Raw genomic sequence first — 16,711 nt, forward strand, 5'->3', positions numbered from 1 at the left:
CCAACCCAAGGTCTGGTCTTTTGCCCCATAGGAGCAAGGGAGGAGGAGAATGGGTCATAACAGGCATAACTTGAGTGAGCAGTGACGTCAAACCTTAATCTTCTTTAAAAGTCCACAGTTGATAATGTTGCAGCCAGAATCCAAGGAACATCTTCTAACTCGTTGGCCAAATTTCATCAGATACATACCTTCAAGATTAGATTTTGAGGGTTTTTTTGAGAAAAATACTGTACACTGTTTTAGGGCAGATTCACAAGGTGCTATTTTTATTTAAAAAAACAAACAAACAAAAAAAAACCTTCCCAGTTCTTGTCTTGCAAGAATGTTGATACTATTTCTTCATGTGCAGGGCGTCCTGGAACTTGGTGCTGGTGTACCGGGCCTGAAAGCCCTTCTTGTTGATGGTGTCGTCCGTGTGGAACCGAATCATCAGAGAATCTCCTGCCGAGTAGATTTCTTCCAATGGCTGAGGGAAGGAGAAGGACAAGCAGGGGGCTTTAAGCCAGTTGGCTGTGGTTGGAGTTTAAAATAAGGAGAATGAGACAGAGCCTTACACAAAGACATAGGATGTCTGATGCTGCCATGAGGTGACCCTGGTACCAGAGACTCTGAAGGGATGATAAACAAGCTCCTTTCTGAAGGAAAGCATTGCAAATTCTGCTCCAGAGAGCTCCCCTGTACCTGCTTTTCCAGATAATCGCAGACACATCGCTCATATAGAATCTATTATTTATTATTAAGTGCATAGATTTATCAAGTGCACTGCTCTAAACTCTTTCAGATCTTACTGCATGTAAACTTTACAAAACTTTACAAGGCAGGCACTATCTCCATTTTATGCTTGAGGAAACTGAGACTCAAGTGCACACAGCTAGGCAGGACCCAAGCTCAGGTCTTTTGGACGGTAAAGTGTGTACCATGAATCACTCAGCCCTAGGGTCACCATTGTGATGTGTCTCCCAGGAGACCTAAAACAAAGACATTGTTTAAGCCTATGCCCTGTCTAAGGACAGGACGTGGAACAGAGCCACTACATTTGTCGGAAAGGTTGTGCCAGGTGTTTCATGAATGGGAGCCAGGTTCCCAGGCTACTATCTACCAGATTCTAGTGGAACCAGACGGGGCTTCCCACGCATTTCACTGCTCAGGATGCTCCAAGGTTTCCCTCTGCATGTGGAGCTACAGTATGAAACATGTTATCTATCAAAGGTACTGCACTGCTTGTCACAACTTTCATTTTTTCTTTATTGGGAGGGCACGGGGAGATGAAGGGAAATTATTCAAAGACTTATATAAATGCCAGTTTGAGGTTCTGATTAGCACAAGGAGCACTAGTGACTCCAAAACGATTGGCTGTAAGTCAAGCCAATAGCAAAGAAGCTTGAGTGATGAGCCCTTGGGAGGAGAGGGCAGGAGACCGGTGTGGGCAGTGCCCACCGTGGTGCAGCCAGAGTGGGACCAGAACACTATACTGCTGACCCACACACTTTCACTGAGCACCAACTGTATGCCAGGCCCTATGTCTGGTGCTGGGGGAACAGTGAACACAACAGGCCTGCCCTGTCTCGGTGAGGTAGCCCAGGAAAGAGGTGATAATGAGAACAGCGATAATGATTTTGAGCATAACTATTGTGTTTATAGTAAGATGTTGATTCATAATTTTTACAGGCATTTGGTTTTGTTTGGGGAAGAGAACAGTAAATACATGGAATATGCAAAAGTATAATTTAAAAAGCCTTCAGGCCAAATAAAAATTGGGGGGGGGGCGGCAAGGGGGGGAACTCTGCAAAAATAGGAAGAAAGCCCTGAATGGGAAAAGTTCTTCCACAGCTGACCTCAGTCCGAGGCCTTCCTGAACTGGACTCATGCTCTCCCAGCCTCCTTGCTGATTATTCTCCCCAATTTCCTACTTTGCAAAACAGGCCTCCTGGTTCGTGCTAATAATTGACAGGGGTAACTAGGACCCAAACCCACCGCTGACTCCACCGCTCCTACTCGAAATCACCATGCTTTGTCCTGGGCCCAGGGTCCCTAGGACTCACCCCCGAGCCACAGAAGCGGCCGAGCCTGGGGGCCGTGCTGTCATAGCCGTCGTAGGCCTCCATGTAGTCGTAGCCACAGTCGGCCTCCTCCTCGACTTCAAAGGTCCGGAAGATCAACTCCACGCCGTAGCCGTCCTCTGCCACAATCACCCAGTCACAGCGGGCCTGACTCGGGTAGTTGTTGTCCCCAAACTGGGCGTGGGAATAGAGCTCTTTGGTCTGCACGTCAGCTTTCAGCCTGCCCCCACACTCTGGAGTGGAGAGAGAACCATAATGCTCTCTCGGCACAGAGAACCCATGAGCCACCTGCAACACCCCGCCCCTCTACTCCCCAGTCTGGGACTTCCGTCTTCACACCCTTCATACAAGCCAGCTTTCTCTACAGAACCTGCGTGCGGCCTGTGGGAGAGCCTGGGCAAGTCTTGTCATCAAGTCTTGTCATTTTTACAGAGAAGTAAACAGAGGCCCATGCCTCTGAATTTCAGGGCTCACGGGGGGGTCCAAATTGGCCCTTACCAGCGAAGGTCCTATGTTCCCAGGTTGGGCCACATAAGGCCTCCGGGAACACCGGAGCACACTACTGAAAAAAAAACCTGGCTGCTTAGATCTTTGCCAGTCAATTCCCTGGAAGTGCTGGAAGCATCTGAGAAGGGCTCACACCAGCCTGGCCGACTTACTGTAATTTTTCGTTTTTGCCAACAGAGGGCACCAAAAGCACATCAGAACTGCTGGTAAACGGAAACCTAGACATCTCAGAACAGACTTGACTTGCTAATGCCTTTCAGAATGCTGACTGCAAGCCACCTTGCGGCCCCTGTGTGTGTCACAGATGAGCTGTGCCTCATACTTCGTATTCCGTAGTCTTGGCTTCTGGGGTTTTTACTAGGACCGTAACTCTGATTGGCCTGGGTCCCATACGTCTTGTGTCTAGGCCACTAGAGACCACAAAATATAAATGGATAAATGAGAGTGATCAGAGGTTAGAAAGCATCAGAAATTTTGGAGGCAAATTCCTCCACTGTCTGTCCTCAATGTGCTCCATGATCTTGAGAGGCCCAGAGCTCGCCATGGCAGGGCTTCTGCACTGTCCTGTGATACTCTCAGCCTAGCTGGCCCCAGTCCTGTCCAGCTGCCAATCTTAGCTCCGTGTGTGCTCTGGCTTAGAATTTCTCCAGGTCTGAGCTGTCTTTAGGAAACGTCAAATTCCTGACGTACAGGTAGCAATGAAATGGGCACAGATGGCTTCTATCCATCCTGCCAGTTCCCCTCTCTGTTCTTCACCACTTGCTCCGGGCCCTACAAGGCTGACTTCTAGTCGACATGGATGGGCCCCCTCGCCCTCTTGCCTTCCAGTTGGAGTCAGCCATGGGGAGCATCAGCAGATCAGAGGAGGGAAGAGAGAGAGGTCAGGGCATTTAGTCCTAGGCTCCTTTCCGGCCTGGTTGCCAAGACTGTGTTCTTCAGCTGAAGGTCACAGCTCCAGCCCCGGAGCCCTCTGCTTGCCCCGCTTCTGTCTCCAGGCTCCAGGAACTGCTCCCTCAGCCCGGCCTGGGGGTTGTAACAGCCCTGCAATTCCTAGTTCTGGTGGCTAGCTACACTGTCTCTTGTGGTGTCGTCACACTCCGCCCACACCTTTGTAAAGAGTCCCTCATTAAATTCTCCTCAAATAACGACTGTATCTGAGCGTACCCCCATTTTCTGCTGGGACTCTGACCCACCTCAAGCACCTACACACAGACTATAGGGATAAGAGAGTGTAGTCACTAGTCAATGGCTTTTAAACTTCTCTCTGGGAAGCTAGAGTCCCTTACGGAACTGAGAGGGTTCTGCAGACAGTGAAGAGTTTTCTGCTAGGCAAGGACAGCTAAACCACCTAAGGATGCTTGCTGGTTGTCATTTTGTTTCACCTGATTCCCATTTTCTAGTTCTGAAAAAAAAAACTGGGTGAAGGGGCTGTTAAAGGGATCAGAAAACCTCACAGGGTCCCCTGATCATGATCTCAGACTGAGTGGGCCGTGGGGAAGCCACTACTTTGCCAAAGGGCCACCATCGAATGCCAGCATCAAAGGGTGGGTTCTAGTCCCAGGTGTTAACATTTTAGTGGCCAAAGCACTGACGACTTTCTTACTGACATTCTTTTATTTAACACAGCAGGTATGTCAGTTTTGTGTATATACATTTTCCTCCAAAGGACCAAATAAAGCTATTTACATTTTAAGTGGAGGAAAAAATAATGAAAAACAGAAACATTTTTCATATTCCAGAACTGGTCCTTAGAAAGGGCTACTTTCCACCACTCAGTTCCCAGAGCTTTGGATTTCACAGATCAGTAAAATTACAAATAAATTTTTAAAAGAGAGGATAGGAGGAAGGAAGAAATGGAGGAAAGAAATGCGGCACCAACAAAGGGTTGCCCACTTTAAATGTTGTCAGTTAAGGACATTAAAAGAAAACAACCCTTCCCCCTATTGTTGCCCATGTTTCATTTTAAAAGGGGTATGTTGTTACACACCTCCCCCAGCCCCCATAGTCAGAACAACAGGCAGTCCTTTCGTGGCCTTTATCACCTGTCTATCTCCAGTCAAAAAGGCTGGGCATCCGGCCCACATACCTGTGCTGTGCACCGCCTGGAAGCCTTTCCTCTGCACCGAGGCATCAGAATAAAACCTGAGAAACAGGCTGCTGCCTGAAGCCACTACAGGGTCTGGTTTCTTGCTGCCGCAGAAACGGCCAAGGATGGGGGCCAGGTTGTCAGGCCCGTCGTACACTTCCAGGTGGTCGTAGGCACATTCCTGGTGCTGTTCGATCTCAAACTCATTAAACGTCTGGGGATGGAAGAGCAGAAAGTGAGGCAAGGGCCTGGCGTTCAGCTGGGGTGGGGGCCACACCCCCCCAGGGGTGGGAGGGGGACTGGGCCCGGCAAGACATGTGTCTGGCCAGCCAGCTGTACAAGGGATGTGGAGCCCATGGTGACATCTGTGGAGAGGGCCTGGACTTGGTCCTTCTTTTAGTCCCCCAAACAACCCTAGGAGGTAATTACATGAGCTACTGCTGCTGCGACCACTTTCAGATGAGATGGTCGGGTTCAGATTGTTAAAATGCTTGCTGATGTCTGTGCTCCTTCCATCATATCACACAGCTTCCCCCTCACTTAATAATGACAGCAGCAACCGCTGAGTGTTCACTCGGGGCCAGGAGCTGTTTCAAATCCTTCACAAGTATTGATCCTCATGACCCTGTGATGTGTCCACCATTGTAATCTCCACTTTACAGATAGATGAGGACACTGAGGCACAGAGTTGTCAGATGACTTGCCCAAGGTCACCGTCAGAGCTGGGCCATGACCAGAAGGTCTGGCTCCACAGCCCGTGCCCTTAACCTCTGCACTAAACTGCGCAATTCTATAGTACAAATGATGTGAAGGAGGTCTTACGACATGCACACTGCCCCATATCATCACCCTCATGGTGGTTGACGTTAGTTGAATGTTTCTCTCCATACAGAGCCCTGCATTTTCTCACTTGATTTTGATGATGTTGTGGGGGACGGAAGAGCTATTATTATCCCCAATGTGTGGAAGGGGAAACTGAGTCTTAGAGGCGTTAAGTGGCTTGCCCAAGCTGACACAGCTAGAGGAGGATGGAGCTGGACTTGACCTTCAGCCAGCTGGATTCCAGCCCACACTGCTAACCATCCCCAGGCTATACTGCTTCTCTCCTCCTTGTACCCTGTAAAGATTGTCCCCTGAAGCTGGCCAGAGGAGCCCCACAATTCCAGGCCGTACACCAGGCTTTGTAGTCCCAAAGGTAGGGCTTTTCAGGCGCTGGGAAGATGACTGACTGATGGCCTGCCCACGGCTGCGAGGGAGATGGGACAAGGTGAGGGGGGACAGTGTTTAATAAAGACTTAGATCAAATGACAGAGTAAGAGAGAGGACATTAGTTGGGGAGGGGGGATCTCAATTCACAAGAAGGGGGCTGGGGTGACAGGGCAGGGATGGAGGTAGAGAGAGGCCATAGGAATGACAATCACACTTTAAATGAGCAAAGCTCTTCACACCTTACAGAAAGGGAGTTGGGGGCCAGAGAGCAGGGGTAGGACCATGGGCGGGAGCAGGAAGGGGAGAGCAGTGGCTCCAGGGTGGGTGATGCACTGGAAGGGAGACAGTGGGGGGGGGGCAGGGAGCTCCGCAAAGATCCATGGGACACCTTGATGCTGTCCCCATAGAGTGTAGCACCAGCTAGTTGGAAGTAGTCAACTCACATTCTATGGTGGCAAAAAAATAAGAGCATGATCAATATATCCACCATCCACTTTCCAGGGAAGTTTCTTATAAAACTAGAGCATATATGTATGAACCTCAGATAAGTTTGAGGTCTGACCTAACTGTGGCCACTGTAATCGGTTGCTTTAGTTCCTTAATACAGTAAAGGACAGGAAAAGACGTTTGAGACAACTACTAAAATCTGTGGCTCTTGGACAAGAAGCGCGCTTCCAGCTGTGTAGGCTGCGCGTTCCCAACACCAGGGGGCGCCATTCCCCTGCCGTCATCAGCGATTTATGTTGCCATTGCGAACATTTCCCAGCAGATGGCAGTTTTGGGGAAGCAGTGCCTGTCCGAAATCATTTCCCACATAGAAATGAGGTACCCACTGGGACCACGCTGTGGAGGGGCCCTGTCTTCTCCACCCCTCGATGCCCCAGGCCTGGCACAGACAGACACCAGCTCCCATGCTTTAGCTTGGGAGTCCATTCAACCTACCTGTCCTCACTGCTGTCGCTAATTAACACCCTCACAAGCCCCAGGGCCAAATCTATTTATCATCATGTTCTCCTTTGTTCCCTTCCACTTTCCATTACCGTCCATAATTCAGAGGGACATCCATATGCCTTCTTAAGAGCTTACTCATCTCCAGAGTCTGAACAACCCATTTAAAAACTGTTTGTCTCGAGTACAACAACTTCTCCAGCTGGCAAGAGGGTTTGTTTTACACTCCAGGACCTGCGAGTCCCTGGAGGCCCAGGAAGAGACTTGTAGGAAAGACTCATTTCTCTTTGAAATAACTCAGCGTGGTATGCAGAACACAATCTTACGCATGGATGCAGCTTTCAAAAAACTCTTGGAAGATATATATTTTTAATTCAAGAGAGAATTAGCATAAAAAACTTAATTTGCTATTGTTAATTGAGAAAACCTGTACGTCATATAAGGCTATGAATAATAAGAGTCCATTTGAGAAGTTTGGGCAAGAAAAAGGATATATATATATATAATATATATATATAATATACATATATATATTATATATATATATATCCTATTACCGTACATACATGATTGTATATATGCAGGAAATTTCTGGAAGAAGTTCCAAGAAAATGTTCAGAGAAACCACTTCTAGAGTGGCATGAGGGATCTGGAAAGTTTTTATTTTCACTTTCTAACCCTCTGTACTGATTACATATTTTAGGTTGGAGAATGTATTGTTTTGTAAAAAATTAAAACAGGGAACAATTCAATCTCAAACAGCACTGGGTGTTGGGTGCCGCCTCAAACTGGTACTGCTGTGAACAGGTGCTATTTATAGAGCTTTTTGCACCTACCACCCTCTGCTGAGGGCTTAATGTATATCCTCTGTTTAAATCTGCACAACAGCTCGTGAGGTAGGTTTCACTAGCATCCCCATTTTCCAGATCATGAAACTGAGTCCTGGAAATGTTGAGTAACTTCCCCCAAGTTTTAGAGCTGGGAACCGGCCGAGCAGAGACTCAAACCCACGTCTGTCTGACACCAAGGTCCCTGATGTCAATTAACTACGAAAATTACCCACCAGTTTCACCCTGTGGCCCTCGGTTGACGAGATGTTCCAGGTGCACTCCCTCCGGCTGGGGTATTTGTCAGGCCAGTTGGGGCTCACCAGGGTCCCCTCTGCACTGCTGATCTTGTGTGCACAGCCAGCTGGGGGCAATGGGGACACACGCAAAGAGAGACATAATTCACTTACGGGCATCATAGGAGGTGTTCTAAGAGAGCCTCCTCCCCTCGCTCTTATTTGTCACAGGGTCATTAGCAAACGTAGGGGCAGGGGTCCGCCTGAATCAAGTGTCGCCTGGCTCAGAGATTTGCTGATTTATTCGGCTTTGCTGCCTTCCTGGTGGGGGCTGAGGAATCAGGTCATCTTTCTTACTGTTACTCTTCACATTGTGGTTATGACTGGAAATATGGCAGAGGGAGTGGTTAAGAGCACAGGCCCTGCGGTCAGTCAGATGGACCTCGGTTCAAGTCTTGGTACTGCCACCTTCAAGCTGTGGGACTTTGGGCATTTATGGAAGTCTTGATGTCTTTATTTGTAAAAGAGGTACCAACCTCATAGGAGAATTATGCGGATTACATGAGATAATGCATGTAAAAGGCCCAGCAAACGCTAACAGAGATCTTCATCACTATGCCTTCGTCTATATACCACTTTTAGTTTTTCAAAGCAATTTCATTTGGAGGCTAGAGATGTTGCCCTGGTTACGGTGCTATTAGCAAAGAGTGGCCCCTTGTCTTGCTCAATGAGTAGGATTTTGGCCAATCGCTAGAATTTGTGTCCCTCTGTGTTGGGCACTGTGCTAAGCATTTTGAATGCATCCTCTCATTTTATCCTTCCCACTGTCCAAATGAAGGTAAGTTTAGAGCGGTTAAGTGACTTGTTAGTAAAGGATAGAGTCAGGACTCAAACCCGGGTCTACCTTTGCTAGTTCTGACTAAGAAATAGAGGGAGCTGAAGAGTTGGGCCTTGTGCCACTGTGGTTTCAGGCTGAGGTAGCGGGAGCGGGCAGTTGAGGGCAGGTCAAAAGAAGGGGGAGGGTGAAGGGGCTGCGAGGACTTTCCTACTGCTCACTGCTGGCTCCGTTCCGCAGCCACACAGAGTACAGCACCCAAGGGGTAAGGATTCAGCTCCCGGGAGGTTTGCTCCCGCACCCCCTGAGGGAGCCCATAGGAGGGAGCTACTGTTTAGCTGGTGGAACCTTAGCAGTTTACATCCCTCATGGCCTCCCCCACACCACAGGAGGCAAGCCTTGTTGTGGCCCAAGCTCACCTCACAGGGGTTGGACAACCATTTTTTTTTAAGTTCCAGAATGACAGTTTTTTCCAAGTTCTTCCAACCTGCCTCCCCACCCAGCTTGTGATCACCCTTGTCTGTGTCGTAAGGTTGAGCTTGGGGCAGCAGGGGGGCTGTACTCTGCTTCTAAAGATATCTTAGCGCATCCTATAACATTCCAGGAAGACCCTGAACAGACTCCAGGAACCCCAGCCAAATCTCCTAACTCTGAAATGTTTATGCCTCACCCTTGAGGTCCTTTGCAGGGCTCCATGGTTGGGGCCAAGGCCTGGAGGCCTGTGTGTTTATCAGGGATGTTCAAACTCTCTTTACAGGGTGGGGTAAGAACAAAGGAAGGCCTTTCCCAGAATGACTAGACATTCAAAGCCATCTGGCCCTGAAGAACTCCCAGTAGTAAATGGAGCAGGGAGCAAAGTGTTCCCAATTCTATTTTACTATTAGAACTGCACACAATAAATATTATGACATAGATGGCTGATATTTATTAACAGTTCAAGTGCTTAATATGTGCCAGACTGAAATACTTTCTAGGCATTCTCTCATTTAATCCTCAGAAAAACTTTAAGAAGGGGTATATTTAGCCCCTTTTCACAGACGGGAAAACTGAGGCTCAGAAAGGTTAAGTAACTAGTCCAAGGTCACACAGGTAGTAAGTAGCAGAACCAGGATTTAAACCTAGGTAGTCTGATCCTGGAGCCTGGGAGTTTAACCACTTTGCAGTAACTCCAGGAGAGCACCTGAGAGCCCTTACACGCCTCCTGAAGGAGTGAGCTACCCTGGGGAAAATTGCTCTTCAGCAAGAGGGCAGGAGAGGGGAAGGCAGATGCAGACCCTCAAGGGGGCTCAGGGCTCCTCACTCTCACTCTCACACACCAGCACACTCCTGGCAGCCAAGGTTAGCTCCCCTCCACCACCCCGCAGCTGCAGTCCAGTCTTACCCTCTTTACAGTCATGCTCATTCTCATGGAGCCGGTAGCCGTTCCTGCACCGACACAGGTAACTCCCAAACGTGTTGACGCACTCGTGCTGGCACCCGCCGTTGTCCTTGGTGCACTCGTCCTTGTCTGGGGAGATCAACGAACTCTCCTAAGGGGAACCACCAACTTGGGATGGTCCCTCTTGGCTCAGAACGCTGCTGAGAAGTAGCCTCCAATAGGGAGCCCCCGTGATTGCCCAGACTCTAATTATTCCCTTGCTGGGGGCATGGGGAGGAGGCAGCATTTGTTGGGTATTACATGGCTCTGGTACATACTGAATTCCCCATGCGCCTAAAGCACTTTAATGTGTACATATATGTTCTCCACCCCTGATCCCCAGCAAAAATAAAAAGCTCCTTAAAGGACAGGCTAATATTAACAATAATAATAGTAAAATCACTACCATGTATTGAGTATTTACTATGCAATGGGCACTGCCCCAGTCACTTTCTATACATTGTCTAAGTTAATTCTCACACACCCTTCGGAGGTAGGTGCCTATGCTCCCCTTTTACAGTTAAGGAAACTGAGGCTAAGAATGCTAATGTGCCCAAGGTCACTCAGTGAGACGGTGGCCTGTGTGACCCAAAGGCCTGGGTTCGTACGCCATGACCCCACACCACCTCCTGTCTGTGGAGTAGGTAAGCGTGTGGGCTGCGGGCCAAACAACTGAATGCTAGCCCTGATCCACAACTTAGAGCTGTTGTGACCTTGACTTCAGTGCCTCAGCTGCCTCACCTGTAAAGTGGAGTCAATGATGGTAGGATTGTTGAAAGGAGGAAATGAATTGGTACAGGTAAAGCCTTTAGAACAGAACCACATCCAGCCCGGAGTAAGTGTTAGCTTTTATTTATTATTACGTATGAACTCAAGTGTTAGCTGCTGCTATTGTTATGGTTCTGGTAGCTCTAGCCAGGGCAGTAAGCAACCCCCTCCTAAGCCAACTTCTCCCTGTGATAGCCTCCCTCCCCGGCCCCCCGGCGGGGTAACTTCAGGGGTCAAGGCGTACCCTCTGCCCACTGTGGGTAATGTGCAACTGAATACTTTGGATTTTAGTTTCACCCTCTTATTTCATAACGACAGCTAAGAATCCTTGGAGAACACTTATAGGATGAAGAGGTGAAGCCTACCCAACACTTAAGCCCTGAACCACAAGCTAGGAAAAGGCACAGAAGGCTCCTCCCCTAGAGCCTTCAGAGGACATGGCCCTGCCCACACCTTGACTTCTGGCCCCCAGAACTGGGAGAGAATACATTTCTGTTGTGCTAAGCCATCCAGGTGATTTGCTATGGAAATACTATGAGGGCAGGGCCACTGGCAGACAAGGGTGGGCAGGTGGCCCAAAGGCTGGGAACCAGCAAAGCCCTGTGGTCCTCAGCGCCATGGCCTGGCCTCCAAACCTGCACACCTGAGAAGAAGTGGGCCCGGAAGCCGCGTTTGGAGACCGTGTTGTCTGACTTGAACTCCACACGCATATTGTTGCTCTGTGAGGTGATGACCTCGGGCGTCTCGGAGCCACAGAACCTGCCGTGCAGCCTGGCGTCTGGGGACAGGCCACTGCGCACCTCCAGGAAGTCGTACTTACAGACCTGCAAGGGAGCGCCGTGGGGAGCTGCCCCGTGCCCCTGCACCCCCCATCCCGACCCCCATGCACTGCAGGACCCCTTCCTGAGAGCTGCACCCTGCCAGGTGGCCAGAAGGGCTCAGCTAGGTCCAGAGGGAGAATCCATTTGACTCCTACTGGGGCCCCTCCAGCCCGAGGGGCAGACATGGGCATGCCTGACTACACTCTGGCTGTAGGGTTCTGCCTGGGCCTCAGCTGACTTGGTCATCTCGTGACCACTGCTCAAAGGAGGGAACAAGCTGCTTATACCATCCTGGTCCCCAGCAGCACCTTGCCCCCTCCATTCCCCTCAGCTGGACGCTAACCCCTAGTCCTCCCCCAGGGGACATACCTGTCTGAACCACCACCACCCACCCCTAAGACCCGCTTCCGTCCCTCTTGTCCTGATTCTCCTTGAATTTGTCAGTGACAAGAGGACCCAAGCACTCTGTCTGCAAAGGACATGCAGCTAAAAACTGCTGCGGCAAATACTCCCCAGATGATGCCCAGCTAAGATGCCATGACCCTAGGAAACCACCTCCTTGCCCACTGACCCCTCCCTGGTTCCCAGCCCAGAGTCACACCCCAACACAATCCCCAGTCAATTAGAGCGCAGAAACATACATCATTGCCTTCCAGTTCAAACACTTCAAACTGAAGGGAGATCCGGTATTGGGTGGGGGCTACCACCTGCCAGACACAGTTTTTGTTGATAGGGTAGTCCTTTGGCCACCCAGGGCTGGTGATGGTTCCGTTCAGCTTGGTAATGAAACCGCCACAGGCCACTGCACGGGGAAACAGAAGCAAGATTCATTTGGCGTTAGTTCCAAGTGACTGCGATTTCCCCTAAGCAGCAATAAGCCCTGCTGTTCTTCAGAGAAAACGTTAGGCAATCTGAACTGATTAATTCAGTGTCCTTTCTTCAACTGAGGATAAAATTGAGGACAGGTTTTTACTACTTTTTTTTAAATTTTATTTTATTTTTCGTGTCAGGTGCCGGTTAGCTCAATTGGTCTTTACTACTTTCAAAAATGACAACAATACATTTGTGCTGACTTGTCACCCAGTGGCATAGTTGGGAACTCCACATGACTTGGACAAACAGAGAATTAGAAAAGTTTGCACCAACCCATGCAATGTACCTGGCTTCCATAAACAAGCCGACTCATGCAGGTGGGTAAGGAAGACAACACCAGCCAGGTAGAAATGGAGTGAATAAAATGGCTATTAGTTGAGTCACACCAAAGTGCTCAGGGTTTGCTCTTTTATTTTTATTTTATTTATTTATTTATTTTTGCTTTTATTTTCTATCTTAATAATCATGTGGATTTTACACGGTCACAGAAGGAAATACACCATGACTCCAGTTTCAGTTTCTAGTGTGGAGTCCGTGTGATTCAGGTTGTCCTTTCACACTTGTGACTTTACCCAGTTATTTCTCCCTCTAATCATCCATCACAGCTGTCTGTTGTTACTTCCTAGCCAGCCAGCGCCCCATCTCTGCCCCACTTCCCTTACGGCTTGTCCCCCGCCCACTCATTTCAGCTCGGCAGGTCCAACACCAACCTTCACACGCCTTCTTATCAGCGGCCAGCTCATAGCCAGGATCACACGCGCACTTGTAGCTGCCCAGAGTGTTCATGCAGCGCTGCTCACACCCTCCGCGGTCTGACCAGGAACACTCATCCACCTCTGCTGGTGAAAAGGTGACCTTGGTTAGATCGTCACAAAGCTGCCTGGTCTGTTCCCCATCACAGTTCACATCCCAGAGTCCCCGGCAAGTGTCCTCCAAGAACAAGAATGGCTCCTGGGGACCCCCCTCCCAAGGAGTCCCATGCCCACATCTCAGAACCAGCAGCAGCAGAGGAAAGGGTGGGATCTTGAGAACACAATAGGGGTCACTTGTTAGCCAGAAGCAGGGCTCTGCTGAGGAGAGAGCAGACCTGGTGCACTCCTTGAAGGGCTCGGTCAGCTGTATTCATTTGTGATTTTAAAAAATCTCAAAGGTTCTATACCAAAGACTTAACTAATTTCAATGCCGTGGAATTACCCCCGCCCCCACCCAAATATAGAACTTCTCAGGGACATTAAATAAAGGACAAGGACAAAGTTACACATTTCTAGATGAAGATGTTTAAGTATTCTCTAGAGACGGAACAAGAATGTGTGATTTAGCGTTTTTATAAATAATCTGAAGAGGTGTGCATGGGGAAATCTTCAAGGTTACAGAAAACACTGGTCTCGTGGGTAAGCCAATGCTCAGGCCGCAGAGAGACTGACTGAGTCAGCAGGGCAGTGAGATGGGATTCGGCACCGACAGTGTCTAGCGATGTGTTTGGGGGCAATTAAATAACAGCAAGTTAGGATGCCAGGAACGCTATCCAAAAAGAAAACAAGGGAGTCATTAGAGAATTTCCCCAGACACGTCAGCCGGTGTACCACTGAAGAAAAGAAACATCCAGGCATTGGCCATCTCCAAGAAGAGTACCAGAAATAAAAGGAAAAATCATTCGTTTCTGTTGCCAAGCTGTGGTACATCTGTCCCTGAAAGGGCATGCTGGCTTTGGCCTAACCGAGCCACAGAGCCTAGTGAAGGGACATCTGAACACTGAGACATCTTAAATAAAAAGTCCAATCTAGGAAGAAGGAAGGGCTGGAGTGGGGGAGGAAACTATTGGTGGTTCAGAACACCATGAAAAGGTAGGAAAGGAGCAAGCACAGAGTTGTCCACAAAAGCCCAAAAGACCATACAGTACACATACAATAAATCAGGATATCTTTGAGTTAGCTGATAAAGACCTGCCAAGATCCCAGTCCTGCCACCTCCGCAGAGATCCTTTTTATAACACTTCTGATAGATGACTTATCAGACCCGGCCTGAAAACACCCGGAAAGAGGGCTCTCGCTGCTTTTCAAAGGTATTTCTTGTCCTGTGCAATTTGAATTGTCAACATTCTGACTCCTTGCAATTTCCAACCCATGGGTCCTCCAGAAAATGGAAACCCTCCCATCATTGTGTCTCCCTCCACTCTGTCCATTCCCAGCTCAAATAAACCCATTTCCTTCCAATCTTCCTTGTTTATCATGCACAAAATACTCATCAATCAGGTTGCTCTTCGCTGGGTAAAGGGCAGTTTGTAAATATCCTATTGCTAACTCTAAGGGTGCTGTGTTCTTGAGCTCAACAAAGGCTTAAATAAGTGGGTCAGTAGGGGAGTCTAGGTTGATAGGACATGTTCTAGGCAGGGGGTTGAAGTTGTCCATGGCCTCAAATAAATATAAGTATTAAGTCTGCTAAAATAGGAACAATCCTGCAATTATTTCTCACTTTACAGTATGCAAAGCACTTTTTTCAACATCTGCTAGAATGTATAGAAGGAGAATAAACGACAAGGGGGAATGGAGAGAGTCCAAGCTATAGAGGAAGCCAGACAGACCTGGGTTGGATCTTTCCCCAATAAATTGGGGGACTCAACCTCTCTGAGCCTTCCTCCTGCTTTAAAATGAGAAGATGAAGAATGCCTGCTTTTAGGGCTGTGGTGAATGAAGTGATGCAAGTGAGGTACCTAGCATATAGTGCAGAGTGGGACATCACTATAGACCTCACTGGGGTTGCTTTTGAAATTCTTGTGGGTGGAGAGACATAGTGATGGGGTAGTGAAAAGGGTAAGATTACCTAGGCATACCTGAATCAGGTGAGAGTGGAGTGGTGCAGGCCTGAGGAGGACAGGGAGACAAGGCAGGAACAGAAAGAAGGAAAATGTATCAAGAATGGGCCCATGAAGACTAGCTAGGAAGGAGAGCAACACAGCAGAGTTGAGAAACTGGCTGGTGGGCACAGGGGGCGGACAGAAAGGAACTGCAGGAAAAGCCCATTAAAATAGACTAAGATGAACAAAGGACCAAGGCGGTGGTGGGGTGGGGGATACTGCGATGCCAGAAGATGTTATGGCTATGGGCAGGACACACATATGTCATAGGCAAGAAAAGGAGGACCACAGGTGAATATGTCTTCTGGTGCCATCGTAGCCACATGGAAGGAGGGTGGCTGGTAGGATAGATTTGAGCTTAAAAAGAAGGGAATATAGCTCTTCCAGAAACTAGAAGGGTAGGGTGTTTGGCCCAGGAAGGTGAGTGAAAGGTACACATTTACACCTGAGCTCCCTCCAACAAAAGCAGTGGGTAGTTTGGCCATGTGCAACCCCACTCCAGCTTGCGTGGATGGCATGGAAGTGTCCAAGGGGCCCTGCTTTCAGTGAGAGCCTGGGTGTCCTCTGTATCACCTCCACACTGTGGTGAAGTAGCATCTGCTCCGAGCCCATGGGTTTGTGCTTGTTCTGGGCTACAGCGGCTGAGGCCAAGCCTGTCAGGAAAACGTGGGAGAGTTTGAGGGTGGTAGAAGCCAAACCCGGGTTATATGGCTTCTTTACCTTCTCCACGTGGTATTAGAAAAGAAGGAATCCTTCGGTGGTTGGATAATGAGATGATTCAGGTAGGATCCCAAAAATTGTCTCAAAGAGGGTTAAGGAAAGAGAAGGCCAGGCACATCCCTAAGGTGTTGAAGAAGTACCTTGAAAGATGCTGGCTCCCCTTGTCAGACACCCATAGTGGTCCATCAGCAGTGTGACAGTGGACAGTGGGGACCAAGGTGGGAATCCTCACATGCTTTTGTGGAAAGTGCGTGGCCTAAATGGCCCTGCCAATCCTCGAATGCTCCTGCCATCTCCTGGTGTAACCAGAGACGTGAGGTGCTCTGCTGACTGCCCAGCCAGCAGGTGGAGAGAGACTGCCATCTGGCACCAGGAGAGAGATGCAGAGGCCAACTGGCACCCTGGTCAGTGCCATGAGCCAGCTGGGCCCTGAGCAGAAGCTCTTGCCAACTGGCACCAAGGCAAGAGCTTCTTTGACTTGGCTCAATTCTTCTCCCTGGCTTTGGTAGTTGCTCTTCTATTATCTGTCACTGGAGATGTCCTGACACAC

At 49.0% G+C, this 16,711-nt stretch overlaps 1 protein-coding gene across 1 annotated transcript in view; it reads right to left on the minus strand.

The window, feature by feature from the left end:
• Positions 1-18: 18 nt before the first annotated feature.
• Positions 19-16,711, minus strand: part of TLL2 (tolloid like 2) — a 124,345-nt gene continuing 107,652 nt past the window's right edge. Inside the window, exons 14-21 of the mRNA XM_019639007.1 lie at positions 13,298-13,423; positions 12,356-12,516; positions 11,537-11,717; positions 10,090-10,215; positions 7,874-8,001; positions 4,654-4,867; positions 2,043-2,293; positions 19-466 (exon numbers count right to left, since the gene is read on the minus strand). Coding sequence (XP_019494552.1) covers positions 332-466; positions 2,043-2,293; positions 4,654-4,867; positions 7,874-8,001; positions 10,090-10,215; positions 11,537-11,717; positions 12,356-12,516; positions 13,298-13,423 — 1,322 coding nt within the window. The 3' untranslated portion in view covers positions 19-331. The remainder of the gene's footprint in view (positions 467-2,042; positions 2,294-4,653; positions 4,868-7,873; positions 8,002-10,089; positions 10,216-11,536; positions 11,718-12,355; positions 12,517-13,297; positions 13,424-16,711) is intronic.

Source organism: Hipposideros armiger, unplaced genomic scaffold, assembly GCF_001890085.2.
Source record: "Hipposideros armiger isolate ML-2016 unplaced genomic scaffold, ASM189008v1 scaffold_42, whole genome shotgun sequence".
In the NCBI taxonomy this organism is placed as follows: Eukaryota; Metazoa; Chordata; class Mammalia; order Chiroptera; family Hipposideridae; genus Hipposideros; species Hipposideros armiger.